Source organism: Crocodylus porosus, unplaced genomic scaffold, assembly GCF_001723895.1.
Source record: "Crocodylus porosus isolate Cpor-Errol unplaced genomic scaffold, CroPor_comp1, whole genome shotgun sequence".
In the NCBI taxonomy this organism is placed as follows: domain Eukaryota; kingdom Metazoa; phylum Chordata; order Crocodylia; family Crocodylidae; genus Crocodylus; species Crocodylus porosus.
Genome location: NW_017728947.1, coordinates 68,515,724 through 68,537,265, shown reverse-complemented (window position 1 = coordinate 68,537,265; position 21,542 = coordinate 68,515,724). Strand labels below are relative to the sequence as shown.

Here is a 21,542-nt window from a genome sequence, read left to right as displayed (position 1 = left end):
CTCTGATAAAAAACTCCCAAATTCACTCTTTAAAATACACCAAAATCCATGCTCTTCCACAATTAAAACAAAAGGGGTGTGTGTGTGTGTGTGTGTGTGTGTGTGTGTGTAGAGAGAGCGAGCGAGCGAGCCAGGCAGGCAACCAGAGACACATCAGTTGGGCAATTTACAATTCTAAAGCAATCTGGAAGCCTACCAGTGTCCCTATCATCGCAGTAAAATAAATTCTAAATATCTAAATGTTTTGATGTTTGATTTTGCTCCCCACAGGGCTCCAGTCCCTCCACACAGGGCCTCAGCACCACCCCCCACAAGGCCCACAGCTCACTCCTGCAGCAGCAGCAGCTGTTGGGTGCTCAGGACCCACTGTGGCTGGAGCTCCCAGTGGTGCGGCAAGGCCCCAGCTGCCTCAGACCCAGTGCTGCCTGTGCTGCTTGTTGCAGGTTCAGCTCTGTGTGGCATGCATGGGGCTGCGTGCCTTCAGGCAGCCCCAGGCTGCTCAGGCTGTCACCTGGGCCCCCATGCCACTCACAGGGACTGGGTGTTATGCTGGCCTGGATCCTGCCTCTGGTGGCAGAGCTGTCAGACCCACAGTGTGTGTGTGGAGAAAGTGCACGGCGGGACCGAGCCCAGCATGACCTGTTAGCATGCCTTTGCACAAGACTGGGAGGTGTGGCTCTGGGATGCGTGGCTCCTGTGCAAAGGCATGTTAGATGCACAGCCCTGGGCTCAGCTGGGTCAGGACAGCATATTTTCCATGAGGCTCAGGCAACAACACACCATGGCTTGTTGTAGGCACAGTGTTGCAGCCGTGCATCAATGCCTGAGCCTCATGGAAAATGTGCCCAATACAACTCAGCTCGGGCCATGCAGCTAAAGCACCTTTGCACAGGAGCCGCACATCCCAGAACCATGCCTCCCAGTCCTGTGCAAAGATATGTTAGTGGGCTGCACTGGGCCGGATCCTGTTGTGCACTTTGTGGAGGGGCCCAAGCATGGGTCACCGCATGCCTGCCTCCCCACCTGCCCCGTGGTGCCGGTGGCAGCAGCCAGCATGGCTGTGGCCCTGCTGCAGACACAGCCGGCAGCGACATGGTGCTGTATGACCCAGGCTCTGTACATGCTGAACCAACCCAGCCCAGCCCGCTAGCACACAGCCCAAACTCCTTTGAGATACCGCAAGAGGCAAGTGTGGGTTCATCTGGACACACCCATTGAGGAGTTTATTCAAATAACTGATACTTCTGGTTCATGTGGACTAGCATGCTAATGAATGATCAGGAACTACTCTTGAAGCAAGAGATACTCTGTAATACTTTAGCTAAGGATAGAGTAGCTAAGGCTCTAGTCTGTACAAGAGACATGAATTTGCATAAAAGTAGTATTCTGGGTAATAGTATTTTTCAGAAGTTCTATATTTGGTACTTTAATTATTAATTACAACTTGCATATTATGTCTATTAAATTAACGAAGACTGGAGGAGGCTGAAGGGCTATCTAGACCAATCCTGTGTACAGATACAGGATTTGCTATATATCTAAAACTATCCCAAATACATGTCAACTCAGCCTCTTCTCAAAAACTTCCAATGGATAGGTTCTGCAGCTTCTCTACTGCATTGTTCTATTGTTCTTATCATTAGAAAGTTTCCCCTGAGAACTGACCTGAATCTGTTTTGCTGTACTTCAAACCCACTATTATGTGATACCCTCTGTACCATGTGAAAACCATTTTTCATTTTCTTCACTGCAGTCTTTCAAATATTTAAAAGCCATCACGTCTTCCCTTAATTTCCTTTTCTCCAGACTGTACATGCAGTATCTGCTTCTTTCAACCTTTCCTTATACAGCTTGCATACCAACCCCTTCATCATCTTCATCTCTTGTCTCTGGAACCTCTCCAATTTCTCAACATCCATCTTAATAACAATTTTCTTCCCTAACCCAGTTCTCTTACATATCCCTGGATACCTTCCCAAGAGATTAAACAAACCACACACTACTATTGTCACTTTCCAACAGCAGTAGATCCCTCTCCACAGTGCTGAATAGAGAAAAAGAATGTCAAGAGTTTTTGCTTTGTATTTATTAGAAACAAACAGAATGGTTGTGTTCTAAAATAAATGTGTGTAAGGCAGCCACTATCAAATCCCCACCTCCCATATAAATTAAAATTATGCTGAACATCTAAACATTATAGCATGATGATACAAAGGTCCTAACAGGCAGTCCAGCTAATTGCCAACTGGGCTAAACCTGCCTGGGGCTTTGATTGCCATCCCTAGCCCAGCTGATGGTTCCAGCTGGCCACTGTCTGGGCCTCCTGACTGGCTGCTGAGAAAGCAGCTTCTCCATTTAGCTCCAGCTGTGGAAACAGATTTGAAACTGCCAGACTAGCCAACAGTTCTGACTAAAGTCTGCTTCGGTAAGCTTCCCTGTTCCTGTGCTGTCTAGCAACCCTTGTTCTTAACTCTGCTTGGCTCTATTCTTGGACTCTGCCTGTTTGATTTTCCCTTTGATCTGGTAACTTGGCACCTGGTTCCTGGTCCTTAGCCTGCCTGTGTTTTTGGATCTGGTAAGTTGGTCTCAGCTTCCTAAACCTTGACTGGGTCTGTGTTTATGGACTCTGCCCCAAGGTTTCCTCCTTGGATCTGATAGCCTGACTCCCAACCCAGGGCTCAGCCCATGTTTTAGACTATGCTCTTGGCTCCTGCCTTCCCTCAGTGGCCTAACCATTAGGCCAATGCACCTATGACCCAATCCATTTCATAATATAGCAAATGAGCCACAAAAGGTATTCTACACCATTATATGCAACATCTTTGTGACTAATCTGTATCATACCCTAAACTGAATGTGTGACATGTTGAGGCTGACTCATGACAGATCCTGATGCTCCACTGAGCATAGGGATCCAGTGTGGGAAATTCTAAGATATGCATCACAGGCATGCTCTACCCAATTAGTGGAACTGGGCTGGGGGCAGCATAGGGTCCCAGACTCACCACCCTTGCCTGATCCTTGAAGAAAGATGGTGAGGGAGTGTCATAACCCCAACATAAGGGATCGTCTTCCCAGTATGATTTCACTATACCCGCTAGGCCTTGAAAAACTGGCTATGCAGCTGGAAGCCCCAGCTGCATGGCCAATTCTTTTAAGTTCATGAGATGCCTATGGAAGTAGCAACAAGGGAGCTGGGGACTCCCAGCTGCTTGCGCCCCACACCATGGGTCCCAGTGCATGGGACACTTTAAACAGTGCACCTACAGCTCAGCTGCAGCTGCGCTTTTCAAAACTCCATGGGCACTCAGACCCAGACACTGAGGATAGGATGATTTCATAGAAACTATATTTTTATTTATATTAGTGGTTTCATACTGCATTATCTTAATGTAACCACCTTTTACAATTCTGTTTGTGATTCAGGCTTTCATATGTTGCATGTGAAAAATTCAATAAAATATTTCCATTTTTAAAAAACAGTGGTATTTGAAAGGAAGCTGAAGTACCTAGGGCATCGAAAATAGAAAATATAGAACCTTTCACCTTCATGTTACCAATATAAATCCAGCCCTGGCCAAACCTCATTACTGTCCCATGTAATGGCTGTTCAGTGAGATGTGAAATTAGTTGGCTGTCTCAGACCATTTCTCAGTGGACAGGTATGTATTTCTAATATGACCATCACCATGAAGTGATACAACAAAGTCTGTAGGGTCAAATGACACCAATGATACCTATCTTGCATCTGTTCTGTCAATAAAGAGAGAATGTCAGTCTTCATAGTTGTCAATCTGTCACATTTCATTAACACTAATTCTATTTCAGGTTTAATAAAAGAGGGAAATACAGGCCATCTAATGTAGCTTATAACACAAACTGCTTATAAAACAAAATCCATAATTCAAACTCTCCACCAGGAAGAAAAGTTTGTATTAGGGCTCTATATCCTTCTTGTTCTCAGGTATCCAGTTCCCGGTATCCTTTCAGCCCTGGCTTTCACTGTCAAATGGGGTGATGACTATAGTAAAAAGAGGGGCTAGTAACTCTCTCTCATCTTTATAAATCAATATATATTGAAATATAGAAGTTAATACCATTTCTTCTTTTACATGATTTATTCTTTTGTATCTAATTTGCTACAGTTCATTTATATACATAAATGTATAAACTGCATTTTGACTAGGCTAGAACATATAAAGATAAATTATGAATGATTCACAAACCTTATCCCTCACATTTCACTACATCTGTACAAAACAGCTTACAATTTAATGCTGCACACAAACATGCCATCTGAACCCACTTCCCAAAAAAGCAGCAACAGATGTGTTAAGAAGCCCCAGGCTGCCCAGACCATGTGCATTCAACATATGTGGCCAGATATCTCCCTCTGCTCATTCCCATTCCAACATGTGAAACGGAAAAACAAGGAACAGGTAAGAAACAAAAGAAAATAAAAGGGATCATAATCAGTTTTTATTCTAGATGGACCCAGGGATCTACTCATCCTGTGCCCCCTACTGGAAAACACACTGGATGTGAAAGAAAAGAGTACTTGTGAAACACAAAAATAAATAGGTTTTATCTTGCTATAATTGGTTCAATGGTTTGGTTTTGTCTGAAGAGTTATTTATAGCATGAAGAAAGTTGCAGAAGATTAAAGAATCATGCTAAACAGTGTGTATCCTCATTAAAACGTGAAGCATAGTTAAAGAAACAAACTCTCTTCCCTGAACTCATAAAAGAAACTAGAAGAAACAGAGAGACTGAACAACCGCTGTTCAGTCGAAAGAATGAGAGAAAGATATTTTTTTTCTAATGATGTGTGAGTTATAACTAAAATGTATTCAATTGCTTTAAGTAAGGTTTGCTTTTTGGGATCACTTCAATGCTACTTCAGATGTTCCATTCCTTATCCATTTGTGCATTACTCTACCTTCCGTGTTTTATTTAAAGAATAATCTTAGTGTTAAACTAAAAATAATTCTTCCAAAAGAATAAAAAACGAAGTTCCTCCCTTCCCCTCAAAATGTTGCAACTCTATATTTTCTCTTTTCATCTAAGCAACTCTAAAACAAGCAATCTTTGCAAGTACGTGTGTGTGTCCCTCTCATTCAATCCTAGACATAAGCAAATGACTGAAATATGTAACAATGTGGGGAAGTTTCTCCAATCTATACATTTCTTTCAAGGGAAATTGAAAGTTTCTATAAACTGCCTGTTCCAAGATATCTACAGACAGATTTAACGCAACAAATGTAATGCAAATACTGCATCATGACTTCATGCAAACCAGACTTGTCAATGCACATTTGAATTCTGTAAACTAATTTATATGCTGACTTTGAGAGAAAGGATATAAGAAAGTATACCATTAGCACCATCACAATCCAGAATACTCTCAAGAGAAACACAAATTTCAAGAAAAGTAGAGAAGTATCTAGAGATGGGAAACAACAGATGCTTTTGGTAAAGAATGAAAGGGAACATCCAACTAAAAAGTAATCAGAGATAAAGACAGCACCCAAGAGAAAAGGGCAAAATTTTGTAGGCAACTCCACAGGATTTTGTCTAGACATAATATTGTCTTCAGCCTTCTTGCTACCAAACGTAGTGAAGAAAGTAAAGATATGTTAAAGAAAAATAAAAGGTCTGTCAAGTAGATAGGGTAACAGAGTGGCAAGAATGAAAGAAAAATGCACTGTCACCAAAAACATAATACAAAAGCTCTTCTAGCCTGACTGAAAACTATACACAGCATACAACCAAAAAATTTTGGACAAAAGGATAGAGCTTTATAAATCACTGTAATTCATCTAACCAATGAGAATCCAGGGAACTAACAATCTAATAACTCCTCATCTGTACATTCATTTTCACCAAAAGCACAATAAACTTATTATTGCATGGTATTTCAGTCATGCTAGAATGAACTCCAACAGAACCTATATCAACTGTTACTGGGTTAGACAAATATGAACTGTTATTGCTGCTGAACTAAACGTATATTGTTTAATATTATTATAGTCAATACTATGTTAAAAATGGCTGCTGCTATCTCTGAGTTCAAGCTAAAATGTCTTCCTCAATTCAGCCTGAAAGTTACAAACCTTAAACTCACAATAAAGGCTCAAACTCATAATGAGAGGATATTGTATAACCAGCAATTACCACTTCTAGCTGACCTAGAAAGAAACAAAGAAAATTAGTTTGTCCCCATTTTTGTGTCATTATGCTTGAAGGACGCCTGGAATTTTCTGAAGTTTTTATATTTTTCTCTTCTGGGTATTTTACGTTAGAAATTACAATCTTGCCTTCTTCGCTGTAGTGGAAAATTTTAAGGACATTTAGGAAAATAAGGCCTCTTTTTTATAAGAATCATAGATCCTGTGAAAGTAAAAACTAATTAATAGAACTAAAGTAATTTTCATTCAGACTTTAAGCAGTGGGCCTGATGTTTTCAGTATATCACACTGATGTGATCTCTTATGCCAGCATAAAACCAGCATCATAGACATGAGAATCCAGCATATTTTGCTTGCTTTATGTTTGTGAACATATTTATAACTAAAATAACTTATAAAGACAAAAGGAATCCTCTGTTACAGTTAATTCACTGACAAAATACTTTGCTTATGCATAATGGATAGGGACCTACCAACTTCACAATTTCACAAATTTTGCAGAAACCACAAATTTGGTAGGTCCCCCGTGAAAAGGCCTGGTTGCTATGAAAAAGTGGGAAAATGGCCAGCAAGCTGGGAGGGGGGGGGAGGGGGGGAGTGCTAGGGTTAGGGTTAAACAGAGGCAGGAAGCCCTGGCATCATGAAATATGGGGGGAAGGAGAAAGGAGGGAGATTTTCATGGTGGTGCGGTGTGAGGCCCCCATGCCTCTGATTGACTGAGAGACCCCGGGGGTCTTGCCCCTCCCAGGAGATTGACAAGCAACTATCTGTCAATCTTTGGGGAGGGGCAGGACTTATGGGGGCCCCTTAGCCAATTAGAGGGGGGAGCACACTACAGTCTGCCATGAAAATGGTGCCCGATGCCATGCCAGGACTGCAAAATCTGAAGACAGCCTCTGTGAATTAGGTAGGTCCCTGATTACAGAGGTTACCAGGTTGACTTCATTTAACAATCATCTCAGTTCCTCCAATAAACTACAGGTGCTATTTGCTACTGTTTAGCAAAGTTAAATGCTAGAGAGTAGGATCCCTCTGGATATGAACAGAACTGCGGTTGAGCCCAGTTCTATAAAAAAGTGTACTTGTTACCCTCAGAGCAGTGGTTCTTAACCAGAATAATGTAGCACCCTTTAATGGTGCTGTATTACCTGGCCCGTGTGAGGAGGCAAAGGCTTTCCTCTCCATCTGGCACCCTGTGCCCAACACCAAAGGACTGTAAGGATCTCCAACAGTGTCTCCATGAAAAGCTCTCTGCTTTGTCCACAAATGAAGGCAAAACTGAGGAACTGTAGGAGGGATTTAAAACTGCTGTCTACAGGGCCTGTGTTGAATCTATTGGCTATACCACCCACCGACACCAACACTGGTTCAGTAAGAGTGACATGGAGATCCAAGCTCTCCTCGACCACAAGAGAAGGACCCTTCTGCTCGACAAGATGAAACCTCATCTCAGCTAAGGAGACATATCAGCCCCTCAAAGGAGCATCTGGGAAATGAAAAATCAGTGGTGGCAAGAGAAAGCCAAGGAGATGCAGCTCTATGCTGACAAATATGACATGTATTGCTTTTTCCAGGTAATAAAAGCCATCTACAGACCAAGTCCCCACACTCCTACTTTCCTTCAATCGCAGGATGGATTGATGCTCTTCAAAGACAGCAAATGTATCCAAGCTAGATGGAAAGAGCATTTTGAGGCACTCCTATGAACCATGAGTCAACTGTGGCGAATGCCATCATCAAGTGCATCTCCCAACACCCTGAATGGGATCCCTCACCAACCCTTGCCAATCCTCATATCCTAGAAGTCTGGCATGCCATCAGGGAAACCAAGAACAAGACTACTGAACTGGATAGTATACCTGCTGAAATCTATATGGCTGGTGGCAAGGAATTGGGACTTCATGAATTTATTCTTTGAATCTGGAACAATGAAGAGATCCCTGGGGACTTGAGAAATGCCAACATCATGACTATCTTCAAGAAAGGAGATAAGTCTGTGTATGGGAACTATCAAGTTAATCACCTTCATTTCCGCAGCAGAGAGAATCCTCACCCGTATCCTCCTAAACCATTTTCTACCTCTTGCTGAGGAAGCCCTGCTGGAAATTCAGTGTGGTTTCAGACTGTTCTGTGGGGCAACTGACATGATCTTTGTAGCCTGCTGGATCCAAGAAGTGTCAGGAACAAAACCCAAACCTGAGTATGGCCTTCATCAACCTTACTAAAGCCTTTGATTCCATCAATCACAAAGTCTTGTGGAAAGTACTGGCCAGATTTTGATGTCCTAAAAAGTATATCAAGGTCCTGAGGCTTCTCCACAACTATATGACTATGACCACTCTTTGTAGTAATAGGAGACCAATTCATTTGTCAACCAAACTGGGGTCAAGCAAGGATGTGTCATCACCCCAACTCTGTTCTCAATTTTTTGAAAGTCTTTATGGTTCTCATTTCTGCCTTCCTTCCAGAATTGACTTAGAATGCAAAATGAATGGAGGATTCTTCAATCTGGTTAGCTTTTTCTTGAATACCAAAGTACTTGAAACAACCTTCCTTGACCTCCAATGTGCTGCACCATCCTTGCACACTCCAGACCATGCTGAATCTTTTTGAGGAAACCTGAACTTTGGGCCTCTCTCTCAATATTGAGAAGACTGAAGTGCTCTATCAGCCTGCTCCAGGCCATGAATATGATCCTCCTCTCCAAATTACCATCAAGGGAAACACACTGGAGGTAGATGAGCACTTCCACTAACTCAGCAGCATTCTCAGAGAGTGAATACTGATGAAGAGAACCAGCATAGGACGTAGTGTGCAAGTGCCTCATTTGGGAAATCGCTTCAGCATGTTTTTTATTCATTGCAATCTCTGGAAAGACACAAGAGTCAAGTCTACAATGCAGTCATCACCCTCCCCTGAGAGATGTGAAATGTGGGTGACCTGTCATTATCTCAAGTGCCTGAACAGACATCACCCAACAATGCCTCCGGAAAATCCTCCATATGAAATAGGAAAATTACCACACAAATACCAGCATCCTTGCTGATACCAAAGTTACCAGCATTGATCCTCATTCAGTGATCCTCAAGAACCAACATTGCTGGACAGAATACTGCATGTGGATGTCTAATTCTCAACTCCCCAAATGAGTGCTCTACTGCCAGTAACAGCCTGGGATCTCACAGTGGCCAGAAGTAACACTACAAGGACACATCAAAGGCATACCCCAAGAAAACAGATGCTGACATGACAAAGGAGCTGACTGCCAACCGACTCCAATGGCACCGCATCCTGAACACTGGGGGGTAAAGCATCGTGCCCTTGAAGCAGAGAACAGAGAGTGAAGAAGGAAAAGGAGAGGAATCCCAGCCTGCAGCCAATTTTGCTCTCTGGAAAGACCTGCAACTTCTGTGGACTGATCTGTGGTTCAAGGGTTGGAGTCTTAAGTCATCTCAAGACCCACCAGTAAGCTGTGGTAGAGATCATCCTCAAATTGAGGGATCATCACCACAGGTGGCACCTCGCACCCATCGCACCTGTAGCTGCTCTTCTGGGGACTGCCACCACTGCTGCTTTGCCCCTCTGGAGCAGCTGGTAAGAGGGGTGCCTTGAGGCTAAAAGGTTGAGAATTACCACATTTAAAGAAATACTATGGTTTTTTTCCTTAGGAGAAGGAACTGTATCTTGGGAACGAATACCTCAAATAACTCCAAATTTGGATCATTAAACCTACCCCAATCCACTTCTATGGCTTTGTCTTCAAAGTAAATGGAGGTGAGGGGGAAAGTACTGACTCAGTAAGTCGTAAATCACACCTCTAATCATTTTGGTTCAAGTCTGTGAGGGTGCCTTGCTTCAGAACTGCTCTATTTCAAAAGAACTTCATGTAGTAAAAATAATCAGATCAAGTTAAATAAGTTACAAATAAAGTAAATACAGAGTTATTTACCATAAGGAATAAAACTGTTATTCCACAATAATAAAGTGTCTACATAAGGATTCGTACTAAAATAACTACACAATAATATTTATTTCAGAATAGCTATTTTGGTCATTTCCAAGTGTAGACAAAGCCCAATATATGCTCTTGTATAATACTTATAAATTCTCTGGAGCACTGTCTGTGGCAAGCCTGCATCTGTCAGTTGATCAGAAGCAAGTTTTGTATGTTAGCTGTGTTGTTTTTTACTTGCTGAAGCTGTATTTCTCAAAGTACTCATTTATATTCACCCTTTTCTCCAAGAACGCTTCTAGATATAGACAGACCATCAAGAAACATGCTCGCATACAAATCCTGATTGCACAGAATTGTTCAGATCAAATACAACGTGTCAGAAACCCAAGGCAGTAGTTGGTGTTACTTATGTACACAACAGGAAGTTTCTGCCGGAAACTTCAGTTAGTAACACTAATGCAAATGCTTTAAAAATCTAACATAGTTTTATAAATAAAATAGAAACAGGTCTGACCTTCTAGGTCAACTGAGAAACTCCTGTAACCCAAAGCACTAGTTCTAGATAACTTCACTTAAAAGGAAACATTGACAGGTGACAGACACAGGTAAAGATACAAATCAGGGAAGTAGATAAACGTGTTTTTGAAATTAGCTGAGCCAAATTGATATACAACTTACAGAAATATTCAATATAACTAAGCATTTATTAAATCTAGAAGCAACCTGTTAAGAGCCCTGTGGCTAACTGAAATAGCCATCAAAACTTACTTAAAATACTTTTAAAAATTAACACTACTCTTGCAATTTCTTCTTGTTACTTTTATAAAAGAAGAGTAGGGAAAAAGTGTGCTGAAGAAAAATTCTTTTATGTTAGTCTATTTGAAGTAAACAGTGTGACAACTTTAAAACATACCATTTAAACCAGGGTTTGGCTATATTTTGCATCAGGAAATTGCTTTAATGTGCGCTTCTTCCAACTCAGTCTATGCCACCAGAGCTAGAGTCACCACCCCCTACTCCTTACAGTAACACCACCACTCCTTCTCCCTACTGACCAGCTACTGCAGGAGTGTCCAACCTTTTTGAATGTGGGGCCAGATCACGAACTTTTTATCACCCAGTGGGCTGGCGAGCCATAATCAAAGACCTCACAGGAAGCGGTGTCACATCAGGAAGTGATGTCATGTGACCTTTGACACCAATGAAGTTGCAGTAAGTGACAATGAAATGGGCCTGGAAATGTAGTTTAAAATCCAAAATAAAAACAATGTAAAAGCAACAATGAAATAATACCAAACACTTGACTAAAATAAACACTGTCGCATAATGAAAGAAGCATAATGCAAGCTGACAGATCAAATGTGGAAAAGTTATCAGCCAGAGTGGAAACTAATCAAAGGCGGAGGAATGCATCTTGGTGGGAGAAACCTGTTCAGGCCCATCCCAGAACACATCAATGCCACTACCATATGCCTTAACACATTACCTTTTTGTATATCAACATATTTACCAGAGGTCAGAAAAAAAATTAGAGCAACTGCTCCATCAATTACTCTTCATCAATGGCAATATTTAGATTAGTTGTATATTTCTGGATACATTACTTAAGGTTCAAAATTCCAGTTTCTCTTTTCACTACCAAATTCCTAATATTCATTCTTTTACTGTTGATAACAGTTTCTGCAGAAGCATATCAGATAGGAAAACCCACTTCAACTCATTAGAAGCCTTCTTATAGGCTTCCATGAGGTACTGCGCAACATTTCAAAGGCCACATCTTCAACTCCCATAGGCATCAATAGAATTTGAGGGAACACAATACACTGCAAGATCAAGAAACCAGGATTTTAAATTTTTTGATGTAATTAAAATTCCTAATACCAAAAAAGATCCATTAGTTGTGACAGACATAGTTTTCAGCTGTCCAGTAGTTGTGACAGCTGTGTGCTTGACAAAGATTAGACCAAGTGTTTTTCTGTCATTTGTTCAAATATTAAGCTATATGTTGTTGCTAAGAGCCTAATTAAAGTCTAAGATGTAGTAAGGCCTAGTAAATTTAGCAAAGCCTTATAGAAGTAATGGTAGGCCCTGTGGCATAGTTAAAATTAACCTTATCAGAAGAATGCAAGGCTTGTGATGCTATTGGTCAGTCTAAGGACAGCTAAAAAGTAAAAAGAATCTGAATGACTAAGTTATCCACATAGCTCAGAACTTATAAATTGGCTGGCACATCTGGAAATCATTTAGAAGGAAGATACAGCTCTGTGAAAGGAACTACAGATTAGCTGCTGGCCTGGATTCAGTGGGCCCGTGGATCTTAAGGAGCCCAAGGACTGAATACCAGGGTCCTTCCCGGTACCTCTCAGACAGCACTGATCAGGGACACCTGACCGCGCTAAGCTTTGTGGAAAGAGAAACTTGTCGTACATCAGGCATCAGTATACTACACGTAGCTGTGTTTTTGTTAAGTCAATAAACCTTTCTTACCTTTCTACCCCCGACCACACTCTCAATCCTGAACCCTCCGCAGGCAGCTGGGACAGTAAGTTAAAATACTGTATAGTTTCTCTGATCTAATTCTGTGTTTTAAACCAGTGTTTCTCAGCCTGCGGTACACATACTGCTGGGGGTACACAAGACACGGGCAGAGGGAACGCAGGTGCTGCATTTTAGTCTTTGCCTGCTTGGGCTGCAAGCTCTGGCTGCCACTCCTCCTGCCATGTCCAGTGTGGCAGGGTTTCACTCCCCAGCGTTAGTGTGCCGGGGGATAGGGAGGGAGGCCCCGGGCCATAGTAGAAGTGGGACTCGGCTCATGACAGCGAAACTGAAGTGCTACAGTGGGACTTCCAGTTTTGCTTTTACCATGTCGATCGGCAGGGGGTATGTGAGGTATCAAAGGTTGAGGATCACTGTCTTAAAGGATTACCTGACCTATAACTAAAACAAAATCATAAAGACAAACTGTAATCATTCATATGCAGCACGGACCAGAGGTGGGGAAATATATTTTCCAATATTAACAATACCTCTATCAATTTTTAATACATTTGCTTTTTTCCCCCCAAAGACTGATTTGCTCAATTTTTACATCTTTCTGGCTGCAGCTCCAGAAAAAATGCATTTTATATTAGTGGTATGTTAAGACTGCTGTTTGTATAGTTTCATAGTTTGTAGGGTCGGACTATGAAACTATAAAACAATACAAACAGCAGTCTTAACATACTGTCCACTGAACTCCCTCTCTAGATAGCTCAATATCAAAGTCGTGGCAGGAGAGTTGAGGGGAGGGGCTACATACCTGTAATTATCATCACCATTTAGGCTGGTGTGGTGGCAATGCGCCTCCACAGGGCTTCAAAGGGGCGGAGGCGAGCTTCACGGGTCCCAAAACCCTCCATGGGGAAAACTTACCTCCTGCCAGCCTGGCAGTGCAGGAATCAGGATCGCGGCCGCAGTCGTGTGAGCCAGCGTTACACCGGCTGTTTAATCAGCTGTTCCCTGTGTGGGGAACAGCTAAACCAATCGCGGCAGCTGTACTGGCCGCCATGCGGGAGTTTAAAAGCCCTGGCAGTCCCTGCGGAGGGGGGCAGCCGGAAGGAGAGAGAAAAGGCGAGCAGCACACCAGAGGTGCTGAGGATCTTGCAGGGAAGAGGAGCGGCACAGTTGGAACGGCACTGGCAAGCAGGGCAGGGGAAATCTTTGAGCCCCCTGCCAGAGGCAGACCAGAGGGAGCACTTAGGCCCCCTGTAGGAGGCAGAGCAGGGGAAGCACTACAGCTCCCTGTGGAAGGCAGACCAAGGGGAGCATCCAAGCTCTCTGCAGGAGAGGGAGAAGGGGCAGCTTTTGAACCCCCTGTAGGAGGCTGGGGAAAAGGAGGCGGCTCCACGTCCCTCCCCTCCCCAGGACAATATTTCTTCTAAAGTAATCCAAAATAGAAAAAAAGGGAAAAAGAAAATCAAAGAGCTAAAGAGAGAGAGAAGGTTGAGGCATCACAGCCAGAAGTACAAGAGCCGACTGAGCCTGAAGCAGGCGGCGAGCAAGACCCATGGGGGCAAAACAACCATCACACCATCACCTATCCAGCTGGCGAGTGGGCAGGGTGTAGGGGAGGTGGAGCCCCATGGAACATCTCACTGAATGATCATCAGTACCACCATTGTCAGGGAGCCCTTCCAAAAAGATCTCCACTGAACCCCCTCTCTAGATAGTTCAACATCAAAGTCATGGCAGGCAAGTTGAGGGGAGGGGCTACATACCTGACAGGCCACATTACCCATAAGATCCCAGTGATCACAGCTGGACATAAGCAAGAACTTCTCCCTAAGGGTAATAAGAACCTGGAACACACTCCTGGCAGAGGTGGTGCGGTTGCCAACCTCAGGGATGTTCAAGAGGAGGCTGGATAAACAGGTTGCTGAGCTAGTTTGAGCTCATTAACCTCCTACCTATGGCAGGGGACTGGATCTGATGATCTTACATGTCCCTTTCGGTCCACTGATTCTATGATTCTAACCATTTCATATTATATTATTAAACTCTTCTAGCACTTTTACTGTTACTTTCTAAAAGATTTTTCTATAGCTACAAAGAATTAAAATGACTTTACATTTTTGAAAAAGGCAAGCAAAAATGTACCTGCAATTGGAATATTCTGTGAAACTGATAACTGTACATCTCCTGTTCCAGGTGGCATGTCAATTACTAGATAATCCAGTTGGCCCCACTCTACCTAAAAAAAAATGGAAATACATTTTTAAAAAAAGATAGGTACCTCCTTGGAAACATAGCTTAAAATTAGCATGGTATATTATACAACAGGGAAACCAGTGGCACATCTCAGGAGACTGATACGGTGACTCCTTTTTTGTCTTGACTTCATCAAGTAACAAGGACAGTTGTTTTTTTTTTTCCAAACAATTTGCAAATTTGTAGACTACTCAAAAGTTATGAGCATAACTTAGCTATGAAGAATAATCCTCTCTGACCTCTTTCCCACAAAATGTAACAAAAGTCTCATTAATGTACAACTTTTACATTAGAAATACTGATGTAATACTTTATTCTAACCTGTGTTTATGTAAACCTTAATCTAGTCCTTCTTATATAATCAGTACTATTTAGGAATATTTTCCATTAACTTGTAAAGCATTTTTTCTCACTGTTTGCACTTTGATACTTGAAACTATAAGTAAATCTCCTTTTTCTGGTTTGCTATTGCAGTTACTCAAGTATAAAGAGCAATCAGTACTGAGTTTTTATTCAAAGAAAAACAGAGGAGTAAAATATTTATTAACAAAATCAAAAGATCATTATATACAACCACTATGTATAAGGCATGAAGTAGTAAGTTTAGACTTGGTACCTTCCACCTACAAGTGCCCCATTAAAATACTGGGTTCAAACCAGAATGCGCTGTTTGTAAAAGTGTGTAAGTAAAAGTATCATTTACCTAAAAGCTTCCCAAGGATGTAGCTATACCTAAAGAAGCTCAACACTGAGATGGCACAGAATTGCACCAGTGCAGAGTTAAGGTTGTTCAGTGGTGCCTAGTGTTTTTATAGAATATGAAGAATAGCTAAATTTAACCTGAAAACCAGGTTGAAAGCCAGTAAATAAAAATTTTTATAATATGCTACTCCCATGTGACAACCTTAACTTGTCCCCCTGGAGCTGGCAACAGATAACAGGACTGCTTTTGTAAAAGAACCTAATGGGTGGGCCACAATAACTAGGGGTCTACCAAACACAAGGAGACGGCTGCCCAATTTTGTATGCAAATGGTGTTCAGTCGCCATTTTCATGGGCTGATTGCAGTGGGGCCCCCCACCTCCGATTGGTCAAGGGACTCCAGCAGTCCTGCCCCTCCCCACAGATTGCCAAATGGCCCAAAACCGTGGCTTAATGGCTTAATGATGTTTCCCTTAATGGCTTCTTTGGGCTTAATCAAGGGATTAAGCCCATGAAAGCCATTAACTGATGCATTATTAAACAATCTAAGCATTTAATTAAACTCTAAATTGAATTGTGCAATGAAATTAAAGCTATACACAACATGAATTGTAACTAATACCTTCGCTATACACTTTATTAAAGGGCACTGTAAAAAGGAGTTTATACTCAATGTTAACCTTGAGACAGGCAATTCATTCTATTAAACGCCAGCATGTGACATCAGGTGACAGTAGCTGCAGACATTCTCTGTCTCTGTGGGGTGAACACATGTCCATACACTAAGACCGCTGAGTTCACTGGAATGATGAGGCGGCATCTTGCCAGGGCATAGAGATGTGGAAACCAGCCACAGACAGAATCCCAAAATACAGCCACAGACCCAGGCAAAGGCATCTGGCAATCTTTGATAAAGTTAATGTAAGCAGCACATTCATTATCATGCTCTTTTTGCCATCCAGGAACTGATTTCAGTAGCTGAGTGTCACAAGTCAGAACAGGCACCTGGTTGGGGTCCAAAATGAGAACAGATTAAGGAATGAGGCAGATGGTTGTCTGAATCGTGGTGGCAGTGACAAACCATACCTGTAGTACTGGTTCAGCTTCACAGCTATTACCTAAAAGAGTTCTCATTTACACTGGTTTTCACATGGACAGCCTGAAGTTCCTGTGATGCCCTGTCTCTGACCCAATTTATCGAATTCATCAGCTTGTGTGCATGAACTGGGTAGCATTTTCAGCCACAAACGTTATTTGAAACTGAATGTCACTTTGCCCTAAATGACTGAAGCTTAAGCATGCACTGTGTGCTGGATGTGATTTCCACATTCTTGCTCACAAATTGCTGGTAGTGCTGCATATGGTTGGTATGGTAACAAACCATGCTGAACCATGCTTTCTGAGCACAGATTCAGGTGACAACGGCACAGTGTCATGCAAGTTCCCACTTCAATGGGTGACAGATTCCCTATACTGGACCATATGATCTGGACAGCGCTTGAAGGCTTCCTTGAAGGAGGATACCAGGCTATCCACAGCAGGGAACTGCATATGCCAGGTGTCACTTACTAAAAACTGAAGGTGTGCATTGCAGGTAACATGAACTGCACTGGTCAGCATTCCTTGGAGAACATCAGAGAAAGCCTTTGGAACAGGTTAGGTGCCTGAGAACCATTGTGATGGCCCCTGCAGGTACCCCTCATCCCTGCTAAGCTCTCTCTCTACCCTGGCTCTCAAGGTCTCCCCTTGCCTTCTCACATGCCACGTCTTGATAAAAATTTCATTAAATAGAGGCTTCCCTCAGAGACTGGTAAGCCTAAGAAGCTCTCTCCTCTCCAGCGATCAACTCTCTTGACCTTAATTGTCTTAAGGGCTTATTGTGTGGCTTCATTCACCCACAAATTTCATGTCTTGCAGGTGTTTTGGGTCACCAATCAGATGGGACACTTGTCCCCAAATCACAAGGCCACCTCAAGTCTTTATTCCCTTGTTGGGGCTCCAGCTTTCCCAGCTTCCAGCCCTCTACTCTGGCTGGTTCCTTATTCAAGGCCACTGTTCTAGACCCAGCTTCTATGCCCCAGCCCCAAGCTCTGCCCTTATCTGGGCCCTGTGCCTATGCCTTGAGCCTGCACTTAGCAGGGATCAAGGCAATCGCATGCTGCTAGGGCCCTAATGGGATCTCCAAGCTCCCCTTTACAGTTACACCCAAATCACCAGTTAAAACACAAACATAAATTTACACCCTCTAGCAGCAACGCAAACAGCCAGGCCACTAGCTGCCTACCATCCGTCTTCCAGGATGTGAATCACAGCCCTTGGGTTGCTTTCTCCTAGTTCCCGGCCCAGCAGTCATCAGTAACAGCCAGTCTCACTCCCCTGCTCTGGTTCTGCATCTGCCTTTTATACTTCTAAAGCCCTGCCCCCTTCTGGTCATGAAACTCCTCTGTCAGCTGACATGAACACAGGACTGCTCCGTAACCTCCACTGAGCTGGCTGTCTGTGCCTGTGCTACAAAGACCCTACCCTTAAATAGGCCATGGCACCTTCCAGTTACAGGGTAAGTGTTCTCTGTTACAGCCTTACACATGCACATGGCATTGTCAAACAGGAAAGCTGAGATCTTGTTAAATTTTAAGTCTGCTCTGTTCAGCTCCTTGGTACAAATAAAATGTTCAGCACATAATTATCTTGAGAGTCAGTGGCTTCATCAGCCACAATAGAGAAGGATTCATACTCTGCCAATGCAGATTTTGTAGACTGTACACGCAAAGCAATCACCACAGGGAGATAATGTTGGCAAAACCTGTTGACACACAGAAAACTGCCAACATTTGGCATGATTTAGTACAAGCAGTCCTTAACTTTGGGTGATCAAGTTTCTCCAGTATGATGTTCGCCACTGGGAAAGCCTCTATGAGGGAAAATGCTACCTCTTGCCTTGCCAAACTGCTTTCCATGTTCCTTTTAAAAAGTGAAGACATGGTCATTTGTTTCTTGCTCCAAATTTTAGCCTCTGCAACAGCCTTTTGCTGTCGTGTGCACATCAGATTCTAAGGCTGCTAGCAGATGTTAAAAAAAACCCCAACAAAATCACGCTTTACTGGAAGCAGCAGCATGCTACTTCAACCCAGCTCTGCAGCATCTGTAAAGATCAGGCACTTTAGAGGGGTTTTGTATGCTTTTAGTTAAAGCTGATTCAGTCAGCTGTCAGATAAAACTGCCCCCAAAAAGCCCTGCTAAAGCCCTCAATCATTACAGACACTGCAGAGCTGGGTTGGCACTGCCTCTTCTGGGCTAGTGCAGGGCTCAGTGCAGGAACATGCCAAGTTTAAAGTAAAGCACTGTTTATTTGTTTGGTTTTTTAATGTCAGCAAGCAGCCTAAGTGTCAATCTATACTGGTTTTCCTCAACACATCCAGAGTAACATTGCAAGTGGTACAGAACACTTTGCCTCCATCTGCGTGCAAGGTCCCTGCAGGATACTGCCTGACGTGGCCAAGTGCTGAAACCTATTTTGTTCTCCTGGAGGATTTCTTCTCAATGCTTATGCTGAATCCTCCTCAGGCTGCAGCATGCTGCAGGGTGCCAAAACCCTGACTGGCTCCTGTCACAGACTCAGCCTCTCACTTGCCCTTCCCCACACCTCACATCTGGCACTTCAGGACTACAGGGCTTTCAACCCTTTTCTCTGCTTGCCAGTAAGTTTTGGGTTTTTTTGTTTTTTTTTGGGGGGGGGGGGCGAATTTAGCTGCAAGCCCATCAAAGTCACAGAGACTGTCATTTTTCACAGGGCCCACCTGATTTCACATTTTCAAAAAAAAATGTGAAATCATGATTTTGGTAGGTTCCTAATAATAACTAGATGTGAGGAAGTGCCATTGTTTGCATCATGCTCCAGCTTTGAATTCCAATATTTATCTGCATATATTCTAACTGCCTTCCTAGTTTATGCATCTTGAATAGTGGAAGAGTTTGTTGAAATAACTTGGCAGTAATATGCTGTTACTGCAATGTGACAAAGAGTACACATACACTGTTCAGTTTTGTAGGTAGTGGAGAAGAGGAATATTCCAACAAATACTGCCTAGAGACTCATATAACTGCTATCTAATGACATATGGCACAGGGCTCTGAGGCTGAGGCCAGCTTGACACTACAGACTTCTGCCAGCATAGTTATGTTGGCCAGGGGTGTGATGGGAAATGATTGTTAACCAACAATAGTTGGGCTGTCAAAAAACCCTACAATAAACAGTCAAGGTTCTTTGAGTGAATCTGATATCTTTTATTAGACCAACTATTAGACTGGGAAGAGCGCATACCAATGACTGAAGCTTCCTCAGCCTGACAAAGGGTTTTTGAACCCAAAAGTTTGCTTAAATTTTTTTTTCCCAACTGTTTAAGTTGAACTAATAAAAGATATCAGATTCACCCAAAGAACCTTGTCTGCCTATGTCCTTAGAGCAACACAGCTACAATCTAGACCCCTGTACAATAAGCAGTTACATTATCAAAACTGCACTTTTGCTAATACAAGCTGCGTGCACATTAGGAGCATTCCTGGTAACAAAGGACAAAGGTTAAGGGGCTCTAGCGTTTAGCAAGTCTAAAGCAGCATGTCCAGAGTAGGATATTGTTTAAACTATAGGGAAGGTAAAGCTAGCTCCCATTTGTTGCATTTAATCTAAACCAGTGTTGTCTTAGCAAAGAAAAGGTGCCAAACTTTATTCTAGTGTTCATGTGTATTACAGCAAAGTAAGACATTAGAAGACAACCGTAGAACTGATTGTTTTCAGAAGGTTTGCATTACCTTAATTTTTTTATCTCCTGGTTTTCAGAGGTTTCTGTTTAGAGACCTTCTCCACTCTAAGATATAAGACACACTATTGCACAACCATGACTGTATTGCCTGAGGGTTATGGCACTCTCCTGGAAGGTGGGGCATGTGGGTTTAAATGTCTTCAAGCTGAGGAGAACACTGAACCTATGTCTTCCAATTCCTGCACAAGTGTTCTTTTACAAGATATTTTACAGAAGCAGAACATGGATGGTGGCACCACTATCACCTTATCCTCTTCTTCCTCTGGGCCTTGGTCTCTCTATTTTCAGTTTTCTCTTTTTAACAATGGAAATGTCAACATTCCCCCATCTCACAAGAATAAATATTGTGAAGTACCTATAAGCACCTTTCACTGAAGAACTGATGCACAATTAAGAATTATGGAAGGACAGAGCTGAGAACGCCCATCACTCCACTGCACAGCTCTGACAACTTCCTTGCTATCCCACCTTTTCCTGCACTGTTCCAGCATTCCCATCACTGCTCCAAGTGCTCAACAAATTACTGCTTCAGCACCCCCAGAATTCCTTTCAGCATGTCCACTGCTCCAAGAACCCAAAATAAACCCAACCCTAATACTTAGCTGCCTAGTTCACCCAAACACCCCTGCATCACCCTCTTCCTTGCCTCTCTGTCTCCATTGCCCTGGTAAATCTGGAGAGGCCACACAGAGACGAGGAAGCAGCGAGGCAGAGGGGAGTATCTGTCTCAGCTTGAGGGAGAAAATTACAAGAGTGTGGAGGTACAAAATTCTTAACCCAGACCTGGGCCTGTTATTTGGGAAGAACACTCTAAAGCTATCTGAAACTCAGGAGCCTTAGAGAGGTATGAAGCGGCCCATTCATCTCAATAAATATTCTCAGCTAAAGGCAAACACCTGAAGGAGAAAAACAGTTTTAAATTACAGTACTGAGAAGTGTAAACTGCTTCTTTAATCTCAGGAGTTGTTATTCTTCCTCTGTGCTCAAGATCAAGTTGTTATCCTTCCTCTGTGCCGAAGCCCCCCAGACACCCCCTCAGCAGCCGCCGAGCCCCCTGCCGACCCCCAGCACAGCCGGAGATAAGCGGGCTCGTGGTGGGAAGGGGTTAACTCCTCACTCTCTGGGAGGAGG

The 21,542-nt window shown here is 42.8% G+C and overlaps 1 protein-coding gene across 2 annotated transcripts in view; it reads right to left on the bottom strand.

Moving 5' to 3' along the window:
- Positions 1-21,542, bottom strand: part of NUBPL (nucleotide binding protein like) — a 211,197-nt gene that overhangs the window by 71,146 nt on the left and 118,509 nt on the right. For both annotated transcript variants that reach the window (XM_019552062.1, XM_019552063.1), the window contains exon 7: positions 14,779-14,872. In XM_019552062.1, the coding sequence (XP_019407607.1) occupies positions 14,779-14,872 (94 nt within the window). The remainder of the gene's footprint in view (positions 1-14,778; positions 14,873-21,542) is intronic.